This window comes from Psittacula echo, assembly GCF_963264785.1.
Source record: "Psittacula echo genome assembly, chromosome: 6".
Classification (NCBI taxonomy): Eukaryota; Metazoa; Chordata; class Aves; order Psittaciformes; family Psittacidae; genus Psittacula; species Psittacula echo.
The window spans coordinates 54,619,664-54,644,096 of record NC_137743.1 but is presented as its reverse complement, the minus strand read 5'-3'; the positions used below and the strand labels follow the sequence as shown (position 1 = coordinate 54,644,096).

General features: G+C 36.6%; 1 protein-coding gene across 1 annotated transcript in view; it reads left to right on the top strand.

Moving 5' to 3' along the window:
- Positions 1 to 24,433, top strand: part of SH2D4B (SH2 domain containing 4B) — a gene marked incomplete at its 3' end in the record, with an annotated part of 66,766 nt that overhangs the window by 13,481 nt on the left and 28,852 nt on the right. Inside the window, exons 3-6 of the mRNA XM_080621167.1 lie at positions 736 to 883; positions 9,792 to 9,936; positions 17,295 to 17,502; positions 19,268 to 19,395. Coding sequence (XP_080477293.1) covers positions 736 to 883; positions 9,792 to 9,936; positions 17,295 to 17,502; positions 19,268 to 19,395 — 629 coding nt within the window. The remainder of the gene's footprint in view (positions 1 to 735; positions 884 to 9,791; positions 9,937 to 17,294; positions 17,503 to 19,267; positions 19,396 to 24,433) is intronic.

Below are 24,433 nucleotides of genomic sequence, written 5' to 3'. Positions count from 1 at the left end.
TTTGCATATTGCTTGTATTAATTCTTATCCCAGCAGTTAAGAAACTGATTACATAAAGTGTTATGCTGGTATTTCCAGCAGGGCTTCTTCCAGCTTTGTGAGAGTTTCAGAAGTGTTTTGGTGCTTGATATTGTTAGGAAATAGGCCACCTGCCTCCTGCACTTCCTTTTGTAGTGCAACACTGAAAAGTGACAGTTTAAATATCAGATTATTCTATATTGTTCTTTTAATGTGACATTCTTCTTGCTTATAGTGATTGCATATTTAAGCAGGGATTAAAAGTTGCAACCTGTACTCTGTATTCCTTTTACATTGTCAGTACTTAGAAAAAAAACTAGTGTAAGAATTTGGCAGACATTTGTATTGATGTTTGAAGGACAGTAAATTCCCAATCATGCTTTGATAGACTGACAGAAAAAACCTGTTTTTCAGCCAGGGAAGGAAAAATACAGGGTACGACTCGAAGACATCCAAGAAATACTTCTTTAATTTAGAAGGTGCTATCTTAATTAGTCATTTATCAAAAATTGAAAATATCTGCTTTCTGGATAGTTTCCTCAAATCTGATTTGTGCTATGTCTCTTGTTAAATATATTTTAATTCTTTCCTTGCATGTTTTCATGAAGTCTTATGCTAAGTATTTGTTGCAGCCGGTGAGCAAATATATATCCTCAATTAAAAAAAAAAAAAAACTGATGTCTTAAATGACTTTAATTTTCAAATCCTTTTCTGAAGGAGACAAAAGGAGGCTGAAATTACAAAGAAATTCCGGGATGCTATGGCTCAAGAAAAAGCCAGAATAGTGGCAGAAAAATGGAAAATAGAAATAGAAGATCGGAAGGCTGCCAAATTGGAGGAGGAAAAAATTCAGGAGGAACTGAAGGTTTGCATAGAGTAATTTAGCATTTTTAATAGTGGTTTTTATATAGATTCAAAGTTCTTGTCACCTTCAGTGCATGTTTATTAATAACTTTAAAACCCAGAGTTGTAATTCTTCATCCTGGAATTTACAAATAACTACATGGTGTTCACAGGAACAGCTGGGTGAGTTATGCAAAAAAATTACATATCTCATTCAAAAGTGTCAGGACAATCAAACTGGTTATTCAGCTCAGACATTAACAGAATTGTTCAGTCAGCTGTGCGGAATGAATCATACTGGGGAAAAATGTACAATTGTGAAATGTCGCATTTTAAGTTAGTTTCTTTGGATGTATTTTGTGTATTTTGGCTAGGTTGTTCACATATTTAATGTGAAATTAAATTGAAAATTCTGTCACTACTTTCTTCAAGGGGTGGATCCTTCTCCTACTCAGCATATGGGAAAAGTCCAGTTGGCTTTGCTGGAAGACATTCATTTGCCTGATTTTTATTCACTTCATACTGAAGTTTCTAAGAGTAAAGTTACAGAATTTTACTGTTTGAAATAACATTTGTTTTTACACTCTCTTGTTGAAAAGAAGATGGCTTCTGTCTCCCTTTTTATATTACTTTATAAAGACAAAAACTTGTTTAAAAATGAAAAAACTAAAATATAATTGGTTTGGAGTGCAGAGAAATTGTCACAGTCTTCTGAGTCTTGGATGTGCGCACTGGGACTGCACAAGATGGTGAAGGTGGGTTTCCATAGAGAAAGTGTGTAGCAAAATATGACTCCTAGGAGATCTGCATCTAGTAACTTCCATCTACATGCTTCTCTGTTGCTGATGGCTTGCTATGCCATTTTTCCCTTCCCAGCATAGTGATTAAAAGTGTAGAAAGTGTAGATAGACTCTCACCTTGTCCCTCTGTGAAGGGAGGAATACTGAAAAACTGAATGTTAAATTTATGTGGTTTGATTACAAACTAGAGTCAGCATGTTACCTGTCATTCTGTGAACTGTGGGCTTGGAATTCGAGGGTTGTTATAGTGATTATAGGGTAGAATAAAACAAGGGTGGTTCCTGCACAAAGTTGCTGATTTACCTTTGCACAATTAATCTGAATTCATAGGTGAGAACAGGGCCTTTGAAATTTGATGTCAGTAAGTAGTGAAACTATATCTTTCAATTGCTTTATTAATGTATGAATAATGAACAGAGCAACTAATTAAATGCTCTTTTCTCTGCTTCTTGGAAAGCAAAGCCCTCTTGAACAAACACTGATGTTCACTTAATATCTCTGCGGCTGCACAACCTATGGGTTGAGATAAGAACAGTTTAATAACTAAAAAATATGGTATACTATTACTATTAATAAAAATAACAAGGAGATATAAACCTAAAACGAGGAAGGAAAACAAAAAAACTCCAGTAACAAAGAGTGCTGCACAATACAATTGCTCACCACTCGCTGACCAATACCCAGCCCGACCAGAGCAGTGACTGGTTCCTTCCGGATAACTCCCTCCAGTTTATATACTTGGCATGACATGCTGTGTTATGGAATACCCTTTTGGCTAGTTTGGGTCAAGTATCCTGCCTGCTTCCTCCTGGCTTCTTGTGCCCCTCCTCACTGGCAGAGCATGAGAGACTAAAAAGTCCTTGACCAGCGTAAGCATTACTTGGCAACAACTAAAACATGAGCGTGTTATCAGCATTGTTCTCAGACTAAGACAAAACACAGCCCTGCACCAACTGCTAGGAAGAAAATGAATTCTGTCCCAGCTGAAACCAGAACACTAACATCTTTGGAAACAAGATATTATTCAGTGGTTATTTCTTAAATGCCCCTTTACTGACTGTGCTCCCAGCATTTGCTATATTAATACAACATAGTTTAATTACACTTCCAGCCCTGGGTCTTCATTTAGGTCTATAATTTGAGATCTTTTAGTTGGGAATTGGACTAACATAGCAGAGAATCCAAATATATGATTCATCCCTGGTACTATAGCACCACAACTTTGCTGCTCAGAAGAGCTGCTGATCTATTACTTGGTCTTGAAAGAGCAGGTTTTTATACATAGGACTGTAGAAATTCTTAAAAACAGCAAAGGCATTTCAAAGACAAGTGAATCTCACAGACTAATATGGGGAACTTAACTTCTCTATCCACTGGCTCATTTAAACTCACTTGGCTTTCCTTCTCCGTCACATTTTACTCTTTTTATAACTATTCTTGTGCAGTGGAAGAAGTACATGAAATATTTACAAGCTGAATGAGTAGAAAGATACCTAAACAGGAAAACGGGAAGATATGTTTCTAGCATCTACATCCAGCTACAAAAATAGAATAGAACTAAGGTGTTAGGAAAAAGATGAATTAATAAATCTACTCATGTATGACTGCAATCATTGAAATCACAAAAAAATATACCTTTCATGAATGATTCAGGGTATGGAATGAGATGCAGATCAGTTAGCAAGCCCACTTTAACAGGTTTAAAATATTTAATGCACTGGTAATCATCCTTCTGTGATGATGAACAGACCATGTTTAAAGCAGTTTCAAAAATGGCGTATGAAAACTTGAGTTTCTGCTAATGTTTCATCCTCTTGAAGGATTTCGACTTGGGAGATCTGGTAGATTGAAACTGTCCTTTCTGCTGATGTGTTTAATTTCTAAACATATTGTATCTCCCACAGTCCTTTTAAAAGAGATTTTATTCCTCTTGACCTATTGTGGGACTTAGGGCTGTCTGCTCTAGATAAATGATGTCTCACATATCAAAGTGAATGATGATCGCTGTTTCCTTTTCCAACACTGTTAGAAAAGTATTGCTTTCCTTGGTGTTTCTTACGCAGAAATGCCTTTAATTTATGATGCTAGAATATAAATGTTGACTGCTCTATTTTTGTAGCTTAAGGACAGCTATTCTTTTGTGAATCTAATGCAAAGGACAAATAGGAGAACCAATTACTATCGTTAATCTTTTTGCTAATTTACAAAGGGTATGAGATCACAGGCATAATTTCCTACTGTAATCAGTTGCTGTCATTAGGAGTCCTGAACAATGTGCAGAGCTAGGACAAATTCAAGGTATCAATGTCAGCCAGCCAGGCATGGGAAGTATCTTTCATCTACATTTAGAAATATTCTCTCTCAGCTTGCTCTTCATGTGGTCTACATAAAGCAAGAGAATGTTAAAGTACTATCTATATGACAAGATCAGACACATTTAATAATATAAGCATGGTTCACAGTAAAACTAGATTGCTTCTTAAAAATTCCTTGGGAGATGAAATATTTTTAACTGAAACTTGCATATGTCAACTTTTATGGGTATTGTTTTTCTTCATGTATCAAAATTATTTAGTAGGAATTTTAATGAGAGTGGGCACTTAAGGAGAAATAATCCTTATTCTGTTGATAGGCAACAACAGAGTAATAGTGCATTATAATTTTCTCCCACAATTTAATTTTTTTTTTAATGCAAGCTCATAGGATATAGTATGGTTTGGGTTGGAAGATCATCTAGTTCCAATGTCCCTGCCATGGGCAGGGACACCTTCCATGGGACGAGGTTGCTCAAAGCCCAATCCAACCTGACCTTGAACACTTCCAGGGACAGGGCAGCTACAGCTTCTCAGGGCAACCTGTGCCAGTGTCTCACCACCCTAACAATAAAGAACTTCTTCCTTATATCTAGTCTAAATCTACTCTTTTTTCAGTTTAAAGCCCTTACCCCTTGTCTTGTCACTATATGCCCTTGTAAAAAGTCCTCTCCAGATTTCTTGTAGGCCCCATTTAGGCACTGGAAGGTGCTATAAAGTCTTTCTGGACCCTTCTCTTCTCCAGGCTGAACAAGCCCAAATCTCTCAGCCTGTCTTCATAGGAGAGGTGCTCCAGCCCTCTGATCACATATTTGTGGCCCTCCGCCAGACTTTCTCCACCAAGTCCACAACCTTCTTGTGTTGGCGTCCCCAGAGCTGAGTGCAGTACTCCAGGTGGAGTCTCACAAGAGCAGAGTCCCATTGCCAAGTCATGTTGGGCTTTTTTGTCAACCAATACCCCCAAGTCCTTCTGCTCTGAGCTGCTCTCAATCCAGTCTCAGTGAGGCAGTTGTTAGTTGCTGCTGGGAATCGGGCAGTCAGGTCTTTCTATCCTACTTGTGAGGAACTGTGATATTAATTTTAAAAAAAATCTTTTCCCCAGTGGCAATTGCACTTGCTGCAGCCACCGTCTTCATTCTGGATTGCTAATAAAAACTAGCAAAGCTCTGATATTTTCCATGGCTAATCCTCCATGCATAGTTTGCATACAGGGAATTCAAGCTGTGAATTCAAGCCTCAGAGACAAGCATTTAGTAGATTGTTACTGGATCTATGCAAGTTACACAAGCAGGGCCTGCTCCACCATGTGCAATAAATCTTAGATCTCTCCCAACCAGGAATAGTCCTTAGCTTTGTTTTCTGTCTCATCTAAAAGAGGGTCTTTCTGAAACAGAGTGTATTGTCACCTCTCTATGTGAGCCATATGTGAATAGCATGTCCTGGAGCATATGCATGACTGAAACATAACTTCTACATAAAGCATGTATGCATTTTATACATTTGTCTCAGTGCAAATAGATGCACCATGAAATGATGCAAACCCTGTGTTCCTTTTGAGACACTGGTAGTAGAGAAGAAAATAATGTCTCTGCAACTGCTTCCTTTTCTGATGCAAGTGAGAGAATTTTCTCAGAAAAAGAGTGGGAAGGAGTTAGGTATATTTCTGCTGATACTCAGTCAACGCTGTGTTGGAAACTGTCAGGTGAGTTTACGGAGAACTGATCTCTGAATTCAGCCTGCTGCGTCAACCTTGCCGAGAGCAGGCTGTCCTGGAACCTGGAACCCAGGATTTCCAGATTCCCTCTTTCAGAGCAGGAAGTCTTAAGGGCTTAGATCTGAAGATGAACTCTGCTCTCAGCTCTGTGGTAGGTATCTGCATGTCTACCCTGGCTCAGAGGTGGTTCACGCATCAAACGTTGTTTAGAGCTGGCCGTAGCAAAACTATCAAACGTTGTGAAGCAGACATCTGCGGTTAACAAATAACAGATCTGTGGTAAATGTTCAACTGCCAGAGGCTACATAGGATCATTTAGCATGTTCAAATTCTCCAGTGGAGTTAACGCTAGAGAGGATTATTGCTGCCTATTGAACTATCATCGTGATTTGTTGCAGCAAGTTGGTATTTCTTGGCAATTTGTGACTAAATACTGAATTGTCACCTTTCTAATTATTCTGGAAGAGCTGAAAGGGTCATGACACAAAGTACAATCTCTCTACTGTCAGGCAGAAGGCAGTGTTTTTAGGTTATCGTTGCTCTTTACTCTCAGCTCTGATGTGCAGGATTGGGTTCATGGGGAGAAGCAGATAAACTGGTTGCTCTGTTCTTCCAATGGAGTAAGTGTGGCAAGTTCAGTTATTAATTTAAATACAAACATATGGGGTTTACTCATATTTCACAAAAGGATGACTTTTCTTTCCTGTGGCATATTAACAAGAGTTGTTTCTCCTCACCCACACATTAAGGAGTTGTACAATATACTTGCACGTGTATCCATGTACTAATTTGAATAAATAGAATTTTATTTTTTTCTTTAATATGGAGAATTATATGAAATTTTTTTGTGACTTCATAATCAAGTGTCAGTGTTGACTTAAATCTCCCCCTCCCTTAAGTTTACCTTGTTATTTGAGAGCTTGAACAGAAGACATCTTGATAACCCAGGACTACCCCTGTGTCTCTCTATCTTCCCCTAAAGATAGCCTAGATGAACTGGATATTTTAGATAGTGAAGCTAGGTGAATAAATATTCTTCTCATAAGAAAAAAGAATATCTCATTGCATAGCTTTTCCAAGAAAGGAATAGAGCCTTTTATTAGCAGCTGAAATATGGAATCCCTAGTTCTATTAAAAAAGGTACATTTTTTTTGTTTTATTTTTCTGAAGAAGCCACTGGGCTTTGAAATCAGTGCTTCCAAAAAGCATTGACTATTCAAAAATAATGAACTACCCACTAAACTAATCTTTTTAGGACTTAGGAGATAACAATGGGAGGATGATGTTAGAAGTAATCAAAGATATTAGAACAAATTGACTGAAGGACAATACTAGGCTTTTCTTTCTTGGAAATAATAAGGGCAGCTTAATTTATTGTTCATCATGTGTGTTATGGAGCTATTATTCATTATACTATTAATACCCAATATTTCAGGTTTTTCGATTTGTTGTGTTATAAAGAAGACAAATCCTCTGCTGGTGTGAACTGGTGGAGCTCAGCTGTGTTAAATGGAGAAATGTTGATTTTATTTACTTAAGGAAATGGAGAAGTGGTTGAATTCTTTCAAAGGATGGAGATTTGCATTTGTTTTGGTTTCTCACTCTGAAGATGGTGTTGCTTGTCACTGCTTGTCATTGCTTGCTTCTTTTCAGTCTTTTTGTCATTCTTCCTTAAATGTGCCATTGTGCGATTCATGACCAGAACAACCAGAGTCCTCTTTCCTTTTGTTGCTTCTGGCCCTCACTTTGATTCTAGAGGTTGTGAACAGCAATATTGTTTGCTTTGGAAAGCAGTCTTCTGAAAAGAATTGGAGTTGTCTTCCTCTAATTCCAGATGTTTGGTTAACAACAGATAATGTCTGCAGAGCTAGAGAGAACTGGGGCTGGGAGAAGAGATCAAAAAGCACCTTTCCTTCCCCATGGTGGAGAATACCATGGGGAAGGACATGTTTCCCAGACATACATTTCAGACACCTGGTCAGCCATTGTGGAAACATGTATGAGTCTCTCTTAGGGGCGCTAGACATTGTTTGGACATTCATATTACTATATGCAGGTTGCTCTTGCTATTTGAGCCCTGGCAGGTGTTAAGATAGGACAGATCACCTTTGAATAAGTTTTCCAATGTATTATAAAACACGAACTATTTACTGTAGGGAAGTGTTAATTTATGTATATGTTTATTGAATTAAAATACAGCTTTTGGATAGTTCCCACCCATTCAGCCTAAAAAGAGGCTGAATTATAACAGCCATTTATACATAGTGTGAGCAAGTTACTTTTTGCAGGATTATGAGCAACTTCATGCAAGTTCAGTTTTGCATCTCCTGAACCTACAGACTAAGTTTAGAGAATAACAGAGGTCAGGTTTTGTCTCCACTCATATTTGTAGTACTTATTAAAATAGACCATGTACTGTTTTGGTCATGCTGTGAATCCTGCTGTGGTGACAGTTTGATTTCAAACTTACAAAAGATGCCCTTACAAAAAGTTCACAGTGCAAATATATGATAAAATAAAAAGGAAGATAAATACATGTGATTTCCCTTTGTGATCAGGAGCAATCCTATCTGAAAAGAATTTTTAGACTTTAGAACATACCATGTCTTAAGAAAAAAAAAAAAAAGTACCAGTACAAAATCTGTGGCTGAAAACATTTCCTCAAATACACCACCTCAGCTGACTGACAGAATGTGTTGGTGCATTTGATAAAATTGTTTTCCAGTTTAAAGTAATCATGGGAGGTTGTTTGCTGTTTTTATTGTTGTTTTGGTTTGGATTCGAGTTTTGTTTGGTTTTGTGGTGTTGGTGTTTTGTTGTTTTTTTGTTTTTTTGTTTTTTTCACTCAATTCTTGCTGGTCCCATTGCAATGAAACATTAAAATCCCACTGAAATGGAGAACAGTTAGGAAAATGCAAAATCTGGTGAAATCCCACTTCTGACCTTTAATGAAGAAAAGTTATTTAACGAAGCCAGAAATATCTCCCCCAGGTCTCCTAATGTAAAACTTAGAGTTTCACTAGATTTTATTCAGCTAGATGTCAGTTGCTTCACACTAGAAGTTTGATAACATTAACATTTTGCAACAACTCACAATCTACTTTGGACACCCTTTACTTATAGTTTAGGTCATGTAACTAGGTTAATAATTCAGGGTGATTTTACTCAGCGACTTATAACGAAATTCTTATCCATAAGTTCGTTACCCAAAAGGGCATAGTGTTGGTTCCATTGTAAAATTAAATACAAAAATGTTCTTTTCATATTTCAAGTTATTTCAATAATATGAATAAGACTTCATGAAGTTGGGTTTCGGCTTTTTTTTGGGGGGGGGGGGTGTTCAGTTGAATAATGAATTAAATCTGCCTCTCTGCTACCTAAGGAATTTGGGTAGCAGATTTTTAGAAAACAGATATGGATTCTATTTCTGCACAAATCAAGCTCCTACATTATTAGTAGTATGTTTAAGGCCAGCTGTAGAGGCAATCTTTATCAGATTTTCACCTGGTCTTCTTGGAAGGGAACTTTTTTTGTCCATTACCTTTGGCTACATTTTGCAAAGCAACTGGTATGTGCTGAAAGATCTGGCTTTTCATCCAGAATGTAATTATCTTGATATTTGGAAAAAGTTATTCTCTTCATTGATGAGAGTGACACATGGTGACAGTTGCTAAATTAAGAACACCGGTAAATCACTTACTGAATTCTATAGATTCTGTAGATGATGTGTATACTGCTTGAGTGACAGGGATATGTCCAATGTACATGTGGACTTAAAACAAGCATTGTTTGTGGATTGCAGGATAGCAGAGGCTTTGGTGCCACATGACAAAACATGTTTTCCATGTGGACTTCAAGTCTCGGGTACTTATATGTTCCTTATTCCTGTTAATACCTGTGCATCTCAAAACATATCTTTATCAGAAATTCCTAAAAGGTAGGAAACTTCTATTATGCCTGTTGCGATATGTGAGAAACCCAAAGTTAGAAGAGAGCGTGATTTGTCAAAGGGAATGTAGCTACCCTGTGGGAGGAAGCAACTGAAGCAGTGTTCTAACTTTTGGCACATTCTTCCTCACCTATATTTTACTTCATTTTGCCTAGAAAAGAGAAGAAGAGGAAAGACAAAAAGGTGAAGAACAAATAAAACAACAGGAAGAAATCCGAGCAAAAGAGTTGTATCTGAGCCTCATGCAAGCTCAGCAGCATAGTCAACACAGCGATGATGACCAGGAGTGGGAAGAACAGTGTGAGTAAAATTACCTTCACAGAATTAATGCATTTCAGAAGGCAAATAAAGGAGACTGGTAGAATGGAAAATAGTGTTGCTGAAAATCTCTTCTACATGGAGCAATGCAAAATGCTGCATTATTTTTCAGGAAAATACCAGCCTGAGCTCACAAACAGAAGTTACAGTGAGTTTACCAATTTCACATTCCTTTCTGAATGGGAATTGATGTCAATGTCTTATAGAAGTTTTTTCATGTACAGTGACTGAGATCATTAATATTTTGTCTAATGTCATTAATTAACAATTTTGGCTTAATAAGAATTCTGGAGATAGTTATTTCATAGCTTGTCCTCAACTGTCTCTGAAGAAGTAAAATCTGTCTTCATTTGTATTTTAATTATTTCCATATGGCAATGGAGTCAAGCTATTATATGAGCACTGACACTCACTTCATTGCAAAAAATTGCAATAAATAATATTTGGATTGTTGCCCTGAAAATAATCATGATGATGCTCTCACTACTAAAGATGCTGTACCTATCACTTTTGTGATTAATTTAAAAATAAGTTAGTGATTTTTGAAAACCTCTAAGGAACAGAACAAATATATTCCTACATATATAAGTATATATGCATACTGTAGGTAAGTAAAGCTCCACATTATGAGTAAATAAGACTTAATGGGATATTATGAATAAAGTGTACATCTGTATCCATCTGGATGTCTGTTGTGTAGGTGGCTTTAGAAGTAGGAAATTTGTTTGCAATGAGAATTGTGTATTTTTGTTGGGGGAAGAATATTTTTTATTTCCCACACCTATACTGATTTAATTACTCTGCAGAAAAAGGAAATGTAACAATTAGAAAGTTTTAGCTAATGTGGGGTTATTATATTAGTTACATATAACACAAAGGTTCATTAACTAATACTAAATATGGAGATATATGGAGTTGATAGTATGTGTTGCATGAAATACCTCATGAAGTAGGAAAAAATATTGCTGTAGTGTTACATATTTCCTAACAGAAGTAAAAGAAATGTTTCAAAAAATGCATTGAGTTTATTTTATGGTTCTAGTCATCACTTTAGGAGTTCCTGAGAACTGATTACTGGAGTCCTATTACCTGGAATTGATGTGATAGTGAATTATTTCGTACAACATGAATTAAATCTGTGTAAGATGCACTACTGCCATTTTCCAGGCTCATAGCAGGCTATGCTCATTTTTGATCAATAAAACCTCTGTATATAACACTGTCAATAAAGAGAAGGCAATTATTTCCTGGAGAATTATCTAAATCCATGTGTATGTGTTTATTTGGAAATGAAAACTGTAGCTTTCTGTATGTTGGGTGCTTAAGAGCAGAACAAGTTGGTGGGAATAAAATAGCCATAGTAGAAAACTAGCATCAGCTGGCAACATAGCACAGAGGATGATATTATGTGCTTTAGTATTTCTTTGGTGATATATAAAGAAAAAAAAATATATTAGCAACCATGTTATTAAAAAAAACAACAACCATCAAACACACAAAAAAAACCCCAGCCTTCCTTTACACTGAAATTGGCAATAAAACAAAATACCTCCCATATGAAGACAGGCTGAGAAAGTTGGGGCTGTTGAGCCTGGAGAAGAGAAGGCTGCATGGAGACCTCATAGCAGCCTTCCAGTATCTGAAGGGGGCCTACAGGGATGCTGGGGAGGGACTATTCTTCAGGGACTGTAGTGACAGGACAAGGGATAATGGGTTCAAACTTAAACAGGGGAAGTTTAGATTGGATATAAGGAAGAAATTCTTTACTGAGAGGGTGGTGAGGCACTGGAATGGGTTGCCCAGGGAGGTTGTGAATGCTCCATCCTTGGCGGTGTTCAAGGCCAGGTTGGATGAGGCCTTGGGTGGCATGGTTTAGTGTGGGGTGTCCCTGCCCATGGCAGGGGGGTTGGAACTAAATGATCTCAAGGTCCTTTCCAACCCTAACTATTCTATGATTCTATGATTACTATAACTATATACTGTAACTATGACTTATTTTCTTACTCTTGCACTACAGACGTAACTGAGGTTTTCAACTGTTGCCTCTGTTTTCTTAAGGAATGGTGGTTATACAGAGGCAGAGATCAGAAATGCAATAGGCGAATTATGGGAAAAGGCAGAGAGGAAAGGAATAAGGTCTGAAAGGTTTTGACCATGATTTCTGTAATGGCATTCTTGATCTGTCAAAACACTTTTGACTGCATCATATGCTGATGAATATAATCTGCCATCAGTATTTTTTCTTGTATAACCTTTTGAGTATTCTGTATGCTCTGAAGGAATTCTATCACTGTCAGTCTGTGTGCCTCAGTACTTATAGACCTGTCTGCTTGTGGTCAAAAGGGTTACTGACTGCAGTAATTTCAAGCTATCTAGCCTGGTCACCAATAATAGTGCTGCCATGGCAAACCAAAAGCTCAGCACCTTCTAGCTGGTGGCACCACAGTTGGGTTTTGCAGCCTACTATAAATTCCATGCTGCCAGAGTTTATGCTGTTATCACTAATTGATTTAGCATTAAACTAAGTGCAGACTAATGACTAGAGTGTATCACATCCTTGTTTATCCTCTTATGCTTATCTCAGTGTCTCAATTTATCCAGTTGGTTTGACAGCTTAGAACTGTGTTCCATTAGCAAATGGGTGTGATGACTTAAGATATGAAGATGCAGTATTTAGTGCCTCATCTGAAACCAGTTCCTGGCTGGTTTAGACTATGCCATCAGACTGCATTGAGCTTCCTCAGGAATGTTAACATCTTCCATTTCCTTAACAGGAGACGGAAACCCCAGCAGACAGGCAATAACAAATATTAGGAAGTGGGAACATCTGAAATTGCTATGGAGCTAGTCCTTCAGGTTCACCAGACTGTTTACTTCTGATTTCAGTTCCAGATTTTTTTTCCCCCTTTTTATGACAGTCCTTTCATTTTGTTTTCAAATATTCCTTTGGGACACTGAGAGGAAATTTAGTGAAGTTAGGCAAAGCTGTCATCTTTTCTAAGCAATAAACAAATTCATGAATGTATAAGAGAATTACAAGCAGATGTAACATTAACATCTTTTGTCTCTAAACACCTGCAATGGAAACCATATTGCCCATTAGGAACAAGGCCAGGCTCCTTTGTGTCTTACCTCCTTGAAGTCAGCCCTTCATATTCAACAGTGCTGGGGGTCAGTACTGAACAGGAAAAGTAGTGCTAGAGCAGCTGTTGTGGAGAGCAAATGTAGCTATGATATTGATGACAGTACTAATTTATTTAGTAGATGGAATTTAGAATGTGATGAGGATTCATCTCTCCTCATCACATTATCCCTCAGTTGTTTATTGCCAAGGCAATAAGCAAAGTGTTGCTAATATTAGCTCCTGTTGCTTGGTTCAGTTTCCCTGATTATGCCAAATAACAATAAAAGCCCATAGAACCACTGTGTTAATTGAAATACATAATTTTAGTGCTTTTTAATGTACTAAATGACAAATGTAGAATAACTTTAGAAATTGGTACTAAAAGGAAAAAACAGTGTTGTAAGAGCAATTAGACACTTTGATTTCATATAATAGATATATGTTGTTTTAGATGGTAATTGTGAGTTAATATGTGAAGTATATCGGTTGGCAAATGAGAAGATGAATAGTGGAAAAGACTGAATCAAAGTGTCTACTGTTCAAAGTTGTTCTTTTAGGTTTTTTTTTTGAAACTGAGAAGTGAGAACTAAAGCTAAGCTTGGATAGAGGAGTGCATATATTCTGACTAGTTTTGGACCTTTCTACAGGCTGTTCTATTCTGTAGGTTTCTAGAGTATTCAGTAAACAATACTGTATATCACAGTCTCCAAGTGTGAGAGCAGGCACTTTGTGAAAGCAGAAAAGGAATCTGCAAAATATAATAGGAAAAACAGTAGTATAAATATTCATCTGATTGAATATTGCAAAAGGCATTCTGTTAATACACTTAGAACCCCCTGCAAACTGCATCAAACAATGAAGTGCTCAGATACCATCTGACCAGCTTTACTCATCTCCAAACAAAATTTATTCCAGTAAAAAAGTAAACAGAGTTGACTGACTTTATCTATTCTTATGCTTTTTCCAAAGCACCCACTTTTGGTCTCTGTTGGAAGTAGGATACCAGGCTGACTCATTATATCTTCTTTTGTAGAGTTACATTTTTATGTTCTTCTACAAACTATGTCCATGAATTTATTTTTGTCTGAATTTTAAAGGAATTCATGTTTGTTTGGTACTTATTTTCCACATAAATTCAAATGAGTGAGTTTACTGGCAGGAGCATTTGAGAAAGTGCTGAATTTTGAAGTGAGTAGTCCCCAGTTCAGCTATGCATTGACAAGAAAGTACTCAACCTTAAGTATGTGCTCACTGAACTTCAGTAGGTCACAGAGTGTGTTGTTGAATAGGGATGGGATTATTCACATGCTTTCAGATAAGCAGATTGCTGAACTGGACCATATCGCAGAGTATTTTTGTGAAGTTATTTTCCAATTAGGAAAGGGGAAAACACCGTGTGATTTGTATGCAAACTCAGAAAATTTAAAGATTGAATTTTATCTATTAAATACTCATTTTGAATTGCTCATAAACAAGCTTCCAAGAATTTTTAACAAGGGTAAAGCTGAAACAAAATAATTTAAAAATGAGGATGCATATTCATAGCACATGGGTTTCTTTCTGCTTTCATATAGCTCTGATTGTAACTCACAGTCTTCAAAAGCACAAAACAGATTGTACAAAATTAAGAGTTCCTAGTCTTTCACAAATTGTGTGATCAAGTTCAGCTGCAGCAAAGCATGATTAATCCTCATCTGTATCAATGATTTGGCATTAGAACTTTGCCAGGACTGCTAATAGGGATTTCACAATCCTAAGAGAAAAATACAAAAGGAAATCTTGCTTTTTCACTCAAAAGACAACTTAGATTAGCATAGAAGAATAATAGATTCTCTTAAACTGTTCAAGGAAAACAAAGCAAACTCAGTGAGACCTATAGGATCAGGAAAGGCATTGCACACACAAGCTGTGTGTTTTTTTGTTAGAGTATGTTCTACATGACACTGCAGGTCATGTAGACATGTCTAAGCTGGCCTTAAACTATTTTTTCTAGCAATGATAACCATGTAATCATGACAGCACAAACCTTAGTCTCAATATTTTTACCAGTTTTCCAGGAGGGTTTGATAACTCATTTTTGGCCTGCTCTACTGCAGCCACAATCATATTGGCACCTAAAATATATAAACAGTTCTCTCTATAAACCTAAACTATATAAAGGCATTGCTACACAATTACATCAAGGCAGAAGCATGCTTAATTTTGTAAGTGCTGAAGGAGGATGTACGTGTCTTTGGTATCACCAACACCTTAAGGAAAAACTGGTAGTGGAGATGGAACAACAGGACTGGGCTGAACTGTAGATTTCCTGCAAACTTGCCTTTTTCACTACCAGGCAGCCTGTACATCAGTAGAATAGAATCCCAGAAAGCTCCAGGCAGTCTGACCTTGATCTATGACAACCGGTGGCTGGTTTCTAAGTGTCTTACCAAGTTGCATTACACTCATCTTTCTTGCTGTCTCATGTTGTTGCAAATACAAAGTCCATATTTGAAGCAGCCATTACTGAGTGGCTTTACAAATGATAAGTCACAGAACTCTTTTTTTTGTAACTAGTACACTTGAGCCATTGAAGTAGCGTATTTAGGTGACATTATCTACCCTTAAAAATAACACTCTGTAAGATAAATAGTGAAATCTGTTACTCAAATTTTCTGTGCTGTACAGTTGTTTGGTATTGTGTTTAGCAAAACCTGCTCTGTATGTAGTTAAGTGAAACTGAAATCCTGCCAGTTATATACACATGAAGAATCTATGACACGTTTATTATGCTATGTTGCTAAGCTTTTAGTCCTGTATATCTTGCTACCTATGATACTATATAACTTTTAGCTTAAAAGTCTTTTTCCCTCACTTAAGGGTTTTATTTCATGTCATTTTGTTTTGAGTACTTTTATTCCTTGATTCCATGAAGCCTTTTTATGATTTGGACAAATCCATTTATACTTCTGCTTGCTTTAAATCAGGAGTGTGAACCAGAGGCATGCAAACAGCCTAATGAAATGCATCTGTCTGGTTTTATATCATGCATTCCTAGTCACAGGTGCAATCACAGCAGAGTAAGAAATAGTCTGTTCACTTTATGAATTGGGTATGATCTAAGCCAGGATAGTCATGGCAGGATTGATAATTGCTACTGGAGGCAATAGCTTGCTGCTTTAATATTTGCTTCACTGGATGTTAAAGGTTTGTTTTGCACTGGAATAATTTGCTTGCCTGAAGTTATTTCTATCTCAAAAAAAATAAAAACAAAAAAAAAAAAATCATCAAAATGGGGCTTGAGGCACCAGAAAAGAGCTGATAGATGATAAACATTTGCAGTACAATTCTTGGTCCATTTAAGATATACCCTTTTGAAGACAGGATTTTTAGTACGTTAGTTTTAAAATGAAGAAGCTTTAGTTAAAGATGCCTGACCTGCAAGGGCCAGAGCAGCAATCTCATTTCAGGTTATGGAAATGTTTAACTCCCTGGTCAATGCCATTGATAGATGTGTATTAAATATTCCAGTACAGATTCTGTTTCTCTATATGCAATTTGAAAGACTCAAATGTGAGACAACCCCATCCATAGCATCAGCATGCCCTTTCCAAAGACTATTAACTTCTCCATTGTTACTGAAAATATTTTTTGACTGCAATTTTCAAGATGGAGACTTCTGTGACTTTAAGTACTGTAACAAAGATAGCATAGGCCTTCCAGAAAGAAAGCAACAGTAACAACAAAAAGTGTGACCTACATGTTAGTTTTTATCTAACTGTAAATTTTGAGAATAGCTCCTACAATGCCAGTTATGTGCGTAGTTGCAAAGAATTCTGTTAAACACTGATTTAAGTTTAATTAGTAGTTAACATTCTTTCTTGAAACATAAAACTTGCTTCACTGCCAGTGGAAAAGATGTCCTGAAGCAGAATTTCTCTTATTACAGACAAAGCAAGTGTCAGATGTAATTGCACTATGTAGAGGCTCAGTTATTGCCAGCAGTCATCAGATCATTGATAGCTCAAGTCTGGCATGCTTTTTCTAATGGTGAGCCTGTATCTGAAGCATCAGGGAAGTCATCCAGTTACCCATCTCTTTGATAGTGCATTGTAATTTGAACGTTCTTAATACCAGGTCACATAAAGAATAAAAGTAGCTCTATTAGGAAAAGGGTAAATGATTGTTTGTACTTCTAAAGTCTCTCCTCCTCACCCTTTCCATTCATTTCACCCAGTGCGCCGCTCCAAAGCTGCGGATGAGGAAAGGAGCCACAAAGCACGCAGGGCTAGGGATGAATACCGACGACAGTCCTTGCGTGCCATTCAGAAGGGAAGAGTGGCTGGCCTGAGTAATTTGTTCCAGGGGACGAGCCTGAATAATGATCAGGAGATAAAACTGAACAATAGTGCAAGTTGTTCGCAGCTTCTCTCTGCAGCATCCAGGTTGGTTTGTACACAAGTCACTTACTTAGAAATAATTTTCTGTTGAATTGGTCCTTCTCCAAGGTTCTCCAAAACCAAGCTTTTCTTCAGTTGTTGGAAATTCTCAGTCTTGCTCTTTCACTACAACTAGAAAAAGAATGTTTAAAGAAAAATGAAAACAGATGAATGCTTAATGTAAACTAAATGCCATTTATTTTTCAGACAGATTTCTTAGAGTTCGCACAGAGAGATGGATCCTTCAAAAGCCAGTATTTGATTAGTGTGCAGGGCTGTGATATGGAGAAGTCAAATGGACAAATTCTTAGGCAAGTTATAAGCCTAACACTGCCTGCTGAATCACAGCTCTTTGAAAAATTTTACAGACAGCTGCCATACTCCTAAGTTTCAGGGAGTTCAGGTTTTTATTTCAGGAAAAATCAGATATCTTTGGTGTTTATCATTCTTTCATCTGACTATTAGGGAGTGCCATGAATTGCAGAGTGGAAGAATCCAAACTGTCAGATGGGTGCTAGAAAGTTGACTAATTACTCTTTTCCTGGGTATTTCTTATACCAGTAATTTGGCTTCATGTGATGATAAAGGCAATGTGAGCACTGGCAGGATGGTAACATTAAATGCTAAAAACCCACATAAATAAGTAAAATAGTCCCAACAACAAATACCCAAGATCAAAAAGGAAAGAGTGCTATTACATTATTTTTTTTTTTCTTTACCAGGCATTGTAGCACCAGTGAGAATTGTTTGGAAATGTATTGTGCTTTAAGAATTTCTTTCCTCTACTGTGCCAAGACAAAAACTCTCCTGTAACAGCAGCCAAAACTCCTAGTTTGAGGAGCAATCAGCATTTCAGTCTTGGAGAGACCAGGATTTTAAAGTTACCACCAACTCAACTTGTCAAAGGAATTATCTTCTTATTTGTCCAAACTACTTAAAGTGTTATTCAAATTGCAGTAGAAAAAACACTATTAAAAGTGGCAGATTTTGAAAAGGCAGTCCGTAACTTTGACTTGCAGTTCTGAGCTTGTGAGATTATTTTCTATAGAGTTTTGTTGTGCTAGATGTGATCCTTTTCAAAAAGGGCATGAAAAAAGCTGAAAAATATTCTGATCATTCTCAAGCTCATGTTCAGTACTACTTATCTGTTTCTAACCTATGCCTATACTACAAAAACCAGGCAATATTTTTTTTTTGTTATCTCTTAAGGGCCCTCTTTGTCTGTCCCTGGCTTGATTTTGAAAGCATCAAGAAAAATAAAAGTTGCTTTAAACACATACTTTAATAGTGAATATACCTAAATGTCTATAATTCAATTTCTCACACCTAACATTGGTATGGTTGAGCAGGAATAGATGTGTATCTAAAATTTTACTTTGCCAGTGACCTGAGAGGTCAAGGAGGAGATGCACAATCTGTTGTTATTTGCCAGTAGTGTGGGACGGATTTTTTCCTCAAGGGAATGTGGGTTCGGTGTTATGTCTCTGAAGTTTTTCAGCATGAAGCATAGCTCCTTTAGTTTTTGCCTTGCCTTTTCTTTTAAGTCACTAGAAAATAGTATTCTTTTATTTTTATTTAAAATCTTTCTTTCTTATAATTTCTATATACTTTAGAAAGCTTCCATTCACTTTTTTCTTACTTGTCTGTCTTACTTTGCTGAGTGTTTTGTAAGTATGTAAAAAACAGATTAATATTTCTATTGTCCCTTGGTTTTACGTACTGCTAATTCTCTGTATGACTCTTTTCTGTAATTACTTGCCTTTCAATACAGTAACATCTGGGAGCGTCCTTCTAGACCCTTTTCCCAAGATGTCATCATTCGCTGGTTCAAAGAAGAGCAGATCCCTCGACGTGCGGGGTTTGAGAGGAACACCAACAGGATTGCTCAATGGTTTCATGGTAATACACTGATCCTTCATTTCATTTGAAATAGAGTTGTAAGCATACACTCAGGAAATGAATCCTGCCAGCTTTCATCACAAAAAGGAACATCTACTTGACATTGTGAAACATGGTGCCTGTTAAAATTTTTGCATCATTCCTATTATTTGCACATGATGTTCCAGTTTTCTTTTTTCTGATTAGGTACACTAGTTTGTGATTCATACTATCGAAATTTTGTGGGTTTTTTTTTTTTCTTTTTTTCCCCAGCAATATTTTGGCCAAAAGATATTTGCTGTTTAATAGCAAGCCAAGCAGGAGCATTGATACAAACAGAGTTTTTTATTTTCTTACAAACGACATTTTGTGTGTTTTTTTTCTGAGAGACAAACTGATTAAAATTTCATATGTGGACATTTTTCAAAAGTATTTTCAACCATGATCGTTCTGCATCACCTGTGGTAAATGTTTTTTCTGCTTGTGGGAAGTTCACATCCATATAAATCGACACAAGTAGTGATGAACATAATTCATGCCTTAAGACGGCATCTGGGCTTGTGCAGTCTAACTTCTGTGGTTTTGGATTACTATGTTAATCATGGCAAGAACTGAAGAATTAGTGATCTTTCTTTAGTTTCTCAGGTCATGCTGCTCTTATCTTAAGAAATTGACTATCCAATGACATTTATGAAAGTGAGCAAAGTTCCTCATTTGTCCTTCTCCCACTCAGAGCCTGGCAAAGTTAATTAAGATAGATCCCAAACATAAAGCTCAGTGGTTTTCTTTGCAGAGATCCACATGAATGCTCCTTTTGTACTTATTTGCTGATTGGCTGGTTAACTTCTGCAGCCCTGGTCAGATTCATCATAACCCTTAGTGAACAACTCAAGTGCCTTGTAACTCTTCTGGAGTTGTGGAAATTGAACATCAGGTTGTTACAGATGCAGTAAGCAATGATTTGTAGTGTTATGCGCTATCTATGTTATATTTTGTGATGTAGACAAACTTTGAGGAAAGAAAAATAAATGAAAAATTCAGAGCGAAAACAAACCAAAACCCTCATGATTGAATTTGCCTCCAGTCTGGTGAGGTGGGAAGAAGAAGGCAACCAAAGCCACTTTTAATCCAGCCAAAAATCTTTTTTTTGTCTATTCTTTATTACTCATTCAAATAAAGATTTTGATGTCTATTGTATAAGCCTATTTAGGATCTTCTGTGTGGTGGTGTTTTGTATTCAGGCAACCAGGACATTATATATGGGTTTTTGGGGTATGAATAAAATACAGCGGACTATATATGACTTGTGTAAGAAATTGCCAATACAAATGAAAGCCATTATTCAAAGCCCAGAATTACAGCTAACCACACAACCCAATGTAGCAAGTATAAAAATCATCATTTGGTTATGTGGATGTTTCTGTGGAAAGAACTGCTGCCTAGTATTTAATGTTTTCTAGTGTTATGATGGCAGGTTCTCAAAACCTCAAGCATCTCTCAAAACAGGTATAATCTGGTCTTTCACATCCTTGAATAACTTCTGTATTTTGTTATATTCCAGTTTTGGACCATAAAATAGGTGTATAATATTCTGCCTCACGTTAAAGGCTTTTTGAATGCAATACAGTGAGAAATCTATGATAGCCATACCAAAAAATCAGATATTAGTTTCTTACAGAGTTACATGGTTTTGCTAAGGTTAATAGACCTTTGCTTACTTGCTTTGACAGTCAGGTGGTTTAGCTTTTTAGCTAAAGTTTAGCATTAGCTGATTCACTGTCTTCAAATTGTAGTATGGACACATGATATTTTCTGATTATGAAGAGATGAAGGTCTGAGACAGATATGTTTAGGTAAAATAACAAAGTCCAAATAATATTGCAAAAATGTCTTTAATCTCATATATTTGGCATATTTCCCACATTAAGTCATCAAACTGATCTGGATTCTGTTTTGAAATATATATTATCTAGGGCATTTTCATGGTATGCGAAACAGGGAAACCTATGGCATACTTAAAGTACCTGAAGTTTTCCTTTTGTCTTCATTTGAAGTATCAGTACAAAATGTTTCATTTGAAGTAAAGTGGTAAAACCTGTAATAAAGAAAATTCTTTTTCAAGTATGCACATTTCCTTCCTTATTCACAAAATGTTACTTCTTACACCAGTATCAGCTTCAACTTCATATCTATCTCTTGAAATTATCATCAGTTATCTGAACTCCACTGAGAGATGTTTTTAGCTCATTTTGAATAGGCTTTACTGCTTTCTTGATTAAATAATTAATATGTTAAAGATGCAAACTGTACTGTTCAGCTGAATTTTAGGTGTAATGTTGGCTATGTTTGAGCAATAGATCCCTGCCACCAACTGGATTGTTTACCCCTTCAATATAGGATGATTTTTTTTAAGTTGGTAAAGAAGAACATTTATTTTTTAAATATCTACTTTTAAGTGTTATTCATAACTTAAAAGTGCATTTATCCCCTTAGGAAATCATAAAATTAGATGACCCAATGAACCTTTTTTAAAATTATCTATGCTCACTTAGTGGCTACAGTGCAATGGTGCTCAGTTCTGAAACTGCTAAAATAAAGGAGAACTGGAGGAAGCAATTAAGGTGCCTCTGACGCTATCTTGGGATATAAGAAGATCAGTGTCTATCTTTTGTACAAAACCCAGCTGTTTCTTTTGTATTACCTAATAGTTGCCTTAGGTTTCATTGGAAAGAATTATGCCTTCAATTTTTGACTATGGAAACTAATAGGTCTAAATTTAGATAAAGGTAAATTCTGAATTCTTACCTGCTAATTGATGAATCTTGGTAGATGAATCTAACTTACAAGTGCATCCTATATTGTATCAAGATGTATGATTTTTTTTAAAAAAATATCTGAATTAAGAACACTCTTTGCCAAGATCTCAGTTGCTGGTATGTTTTGAAAGCTGGTAAGTAATTTGATGTTTAGGATGGGAAGGCTAGAAAGGGAGACGCTTTTTGTTTTGGCCAAGTTTAGCTTTGAACTGGAATTTTCTTTTCAAAGATCTGTGCAACTCATGCCAAGTAAAGGGAAAGTTACCAGCCTTCCCTATATATTGAAGAGTTTTTCCAAACTCTATCATAGACATTAGCAAATTGTAGTTTTCAATTTACTGCAGACATAAAACAATGGGAACAGAATTCCATATAGCAACAAGACTAGAGGCCTCTTTCTTCCTGAAGTATTTCACAGAAGGATGCTGGTAGCTGAAAGAGGTAATAGTTCCATTCGTTTGTTCTATCTTTCATTTGTCCTGTTTTACTTGAAATCTGTTTCAGCATTTTTTTCATTCCCACTGTTTTGTCAGATGTTACTTTTGATTTTTTTTTTTGTTTTGTTTGTTTGTTTTACTTCAGGTGTTAGACTTTTCACTCTCACATTTTCTGTCCTGTATTTGGTTATTTTCCATTCAGAACATAGGACAGGGTTGCTGTTTGCAGGGTGGAGTTCTATCTAAGTATTCCCCCAACTATAAGTTGAGACCAACAGGTTATGGTTGTTGATTTTATCCACAAGGGATCTGTTAGATGTATAGTGATTATAATACAGTATGACCAAATGAGGAGTTTATTCATTGCCTGTCAGTGAGGTGGCTCTGTGCATATTTGCTAAGCATCTACTGTAGCCCTATCAGAACTCTACTTGCCTTCAGGCTGAAAGGAATGTTCAGAAGCTGATATCACTGACTGGAAACATGAGGTAGTTGCCCTAAACGTTGTACCTTTAAACTGTAATTGCTGTAGTATGGTTCCTGTTGTGGAGAACTATGTTATCAAGGGAAATCAGAGTGGCAGTGCAGTTACTAGCTAAGGGAGTGGCAAGCTGTGAAGAAGCTGATCAGAGTATGTTGAAGGATGGATTGAAAAATGCTGAGAGAAATAGAAGCTGAGTGATCCCTGAGGTCAGGGGAGGCAGGAAAGACAATTTTTAGTTTAACGGGATTGTGTTGCAAATGTTTATAGATTGAGGTTTAATTTCAGATGGTGAATATTGTTTTTAGGAAGAAACTCATTTTGAGGAGGTAAATCTAGCAGACTTAATGTCAGTGGTTCTGCAAATCAGACGATCTCAGTAAAGGATTGCAAACTTAATATTTCTGAGCCTCTACTAATTTTGAGTCCTTCAACAGTAGTGACAACACTAGGCATATTGGTGTAGCTGAATAGTGGGAAATATACCTCATATAGCTGGTATTGTAGTATTAATTTTTAAGGGACTCAGAAATGGCAGTGGTTTGGTTTGAAATACATCTAAGAGTGAATACAGTTTGCTGCTTTGAACATAAAAGAACACTTTTTCTTCTGCTATTGAAGAAGAACCTTCCAGTCATTCAATAAATGCATGTTAGGAAGATGTAAAGCAAGTGTTGTAAATCCAGCCAAAGTACAGCCTTCTTGATATTAATGATCTGTTTTCTAATTCACTGCTTTCTCATTATCTGGCTTTTACTTCTATTTGAGAGAGTGCACAGATAGATTCTCTGCTTAAGTGAACTGAGCCCCAGGGTCTGCTTTTTTTCCCCCTTCTACAGTTGTTGTTGATGGGATACTTTGTTGGGGAAAAAGATGCCAGATCTTGTTAAAAACCTCCTGAATTAATCGAGAGCTTTTACACTGTCCTCCACAGGCCTTGAAAGACACATCCAAAAAATAGCTACATGCGAAGTCTGGTATCTAAAACATCCTTTGATTGGGAAACATCTGAAATGGAGTCACAGAATTCCTGACTCAAGCGATAAAACCAACTAAAATAAAAGTTTTCAATTATTATGTACCTGTTATCTTGCACACATTTGCAGGACAGCTCTGGGTCTCCAAGTTACTCAAGTACATGAAGAAGGGGAAGTGTAAGATTAAAAGAGTTACAGAATATAAAAATACATTTTGAACAATTGTCTGGGAAGGATTAAAAAAAGACAACTTTCAAGTTGCTAGATTTAGAACAGACTATGTCTTATTCTGTTTATAATAAAGGTAGATTTCTCTGTTTTGTACTTTGCCAGCCTGTTCTCAAGGAG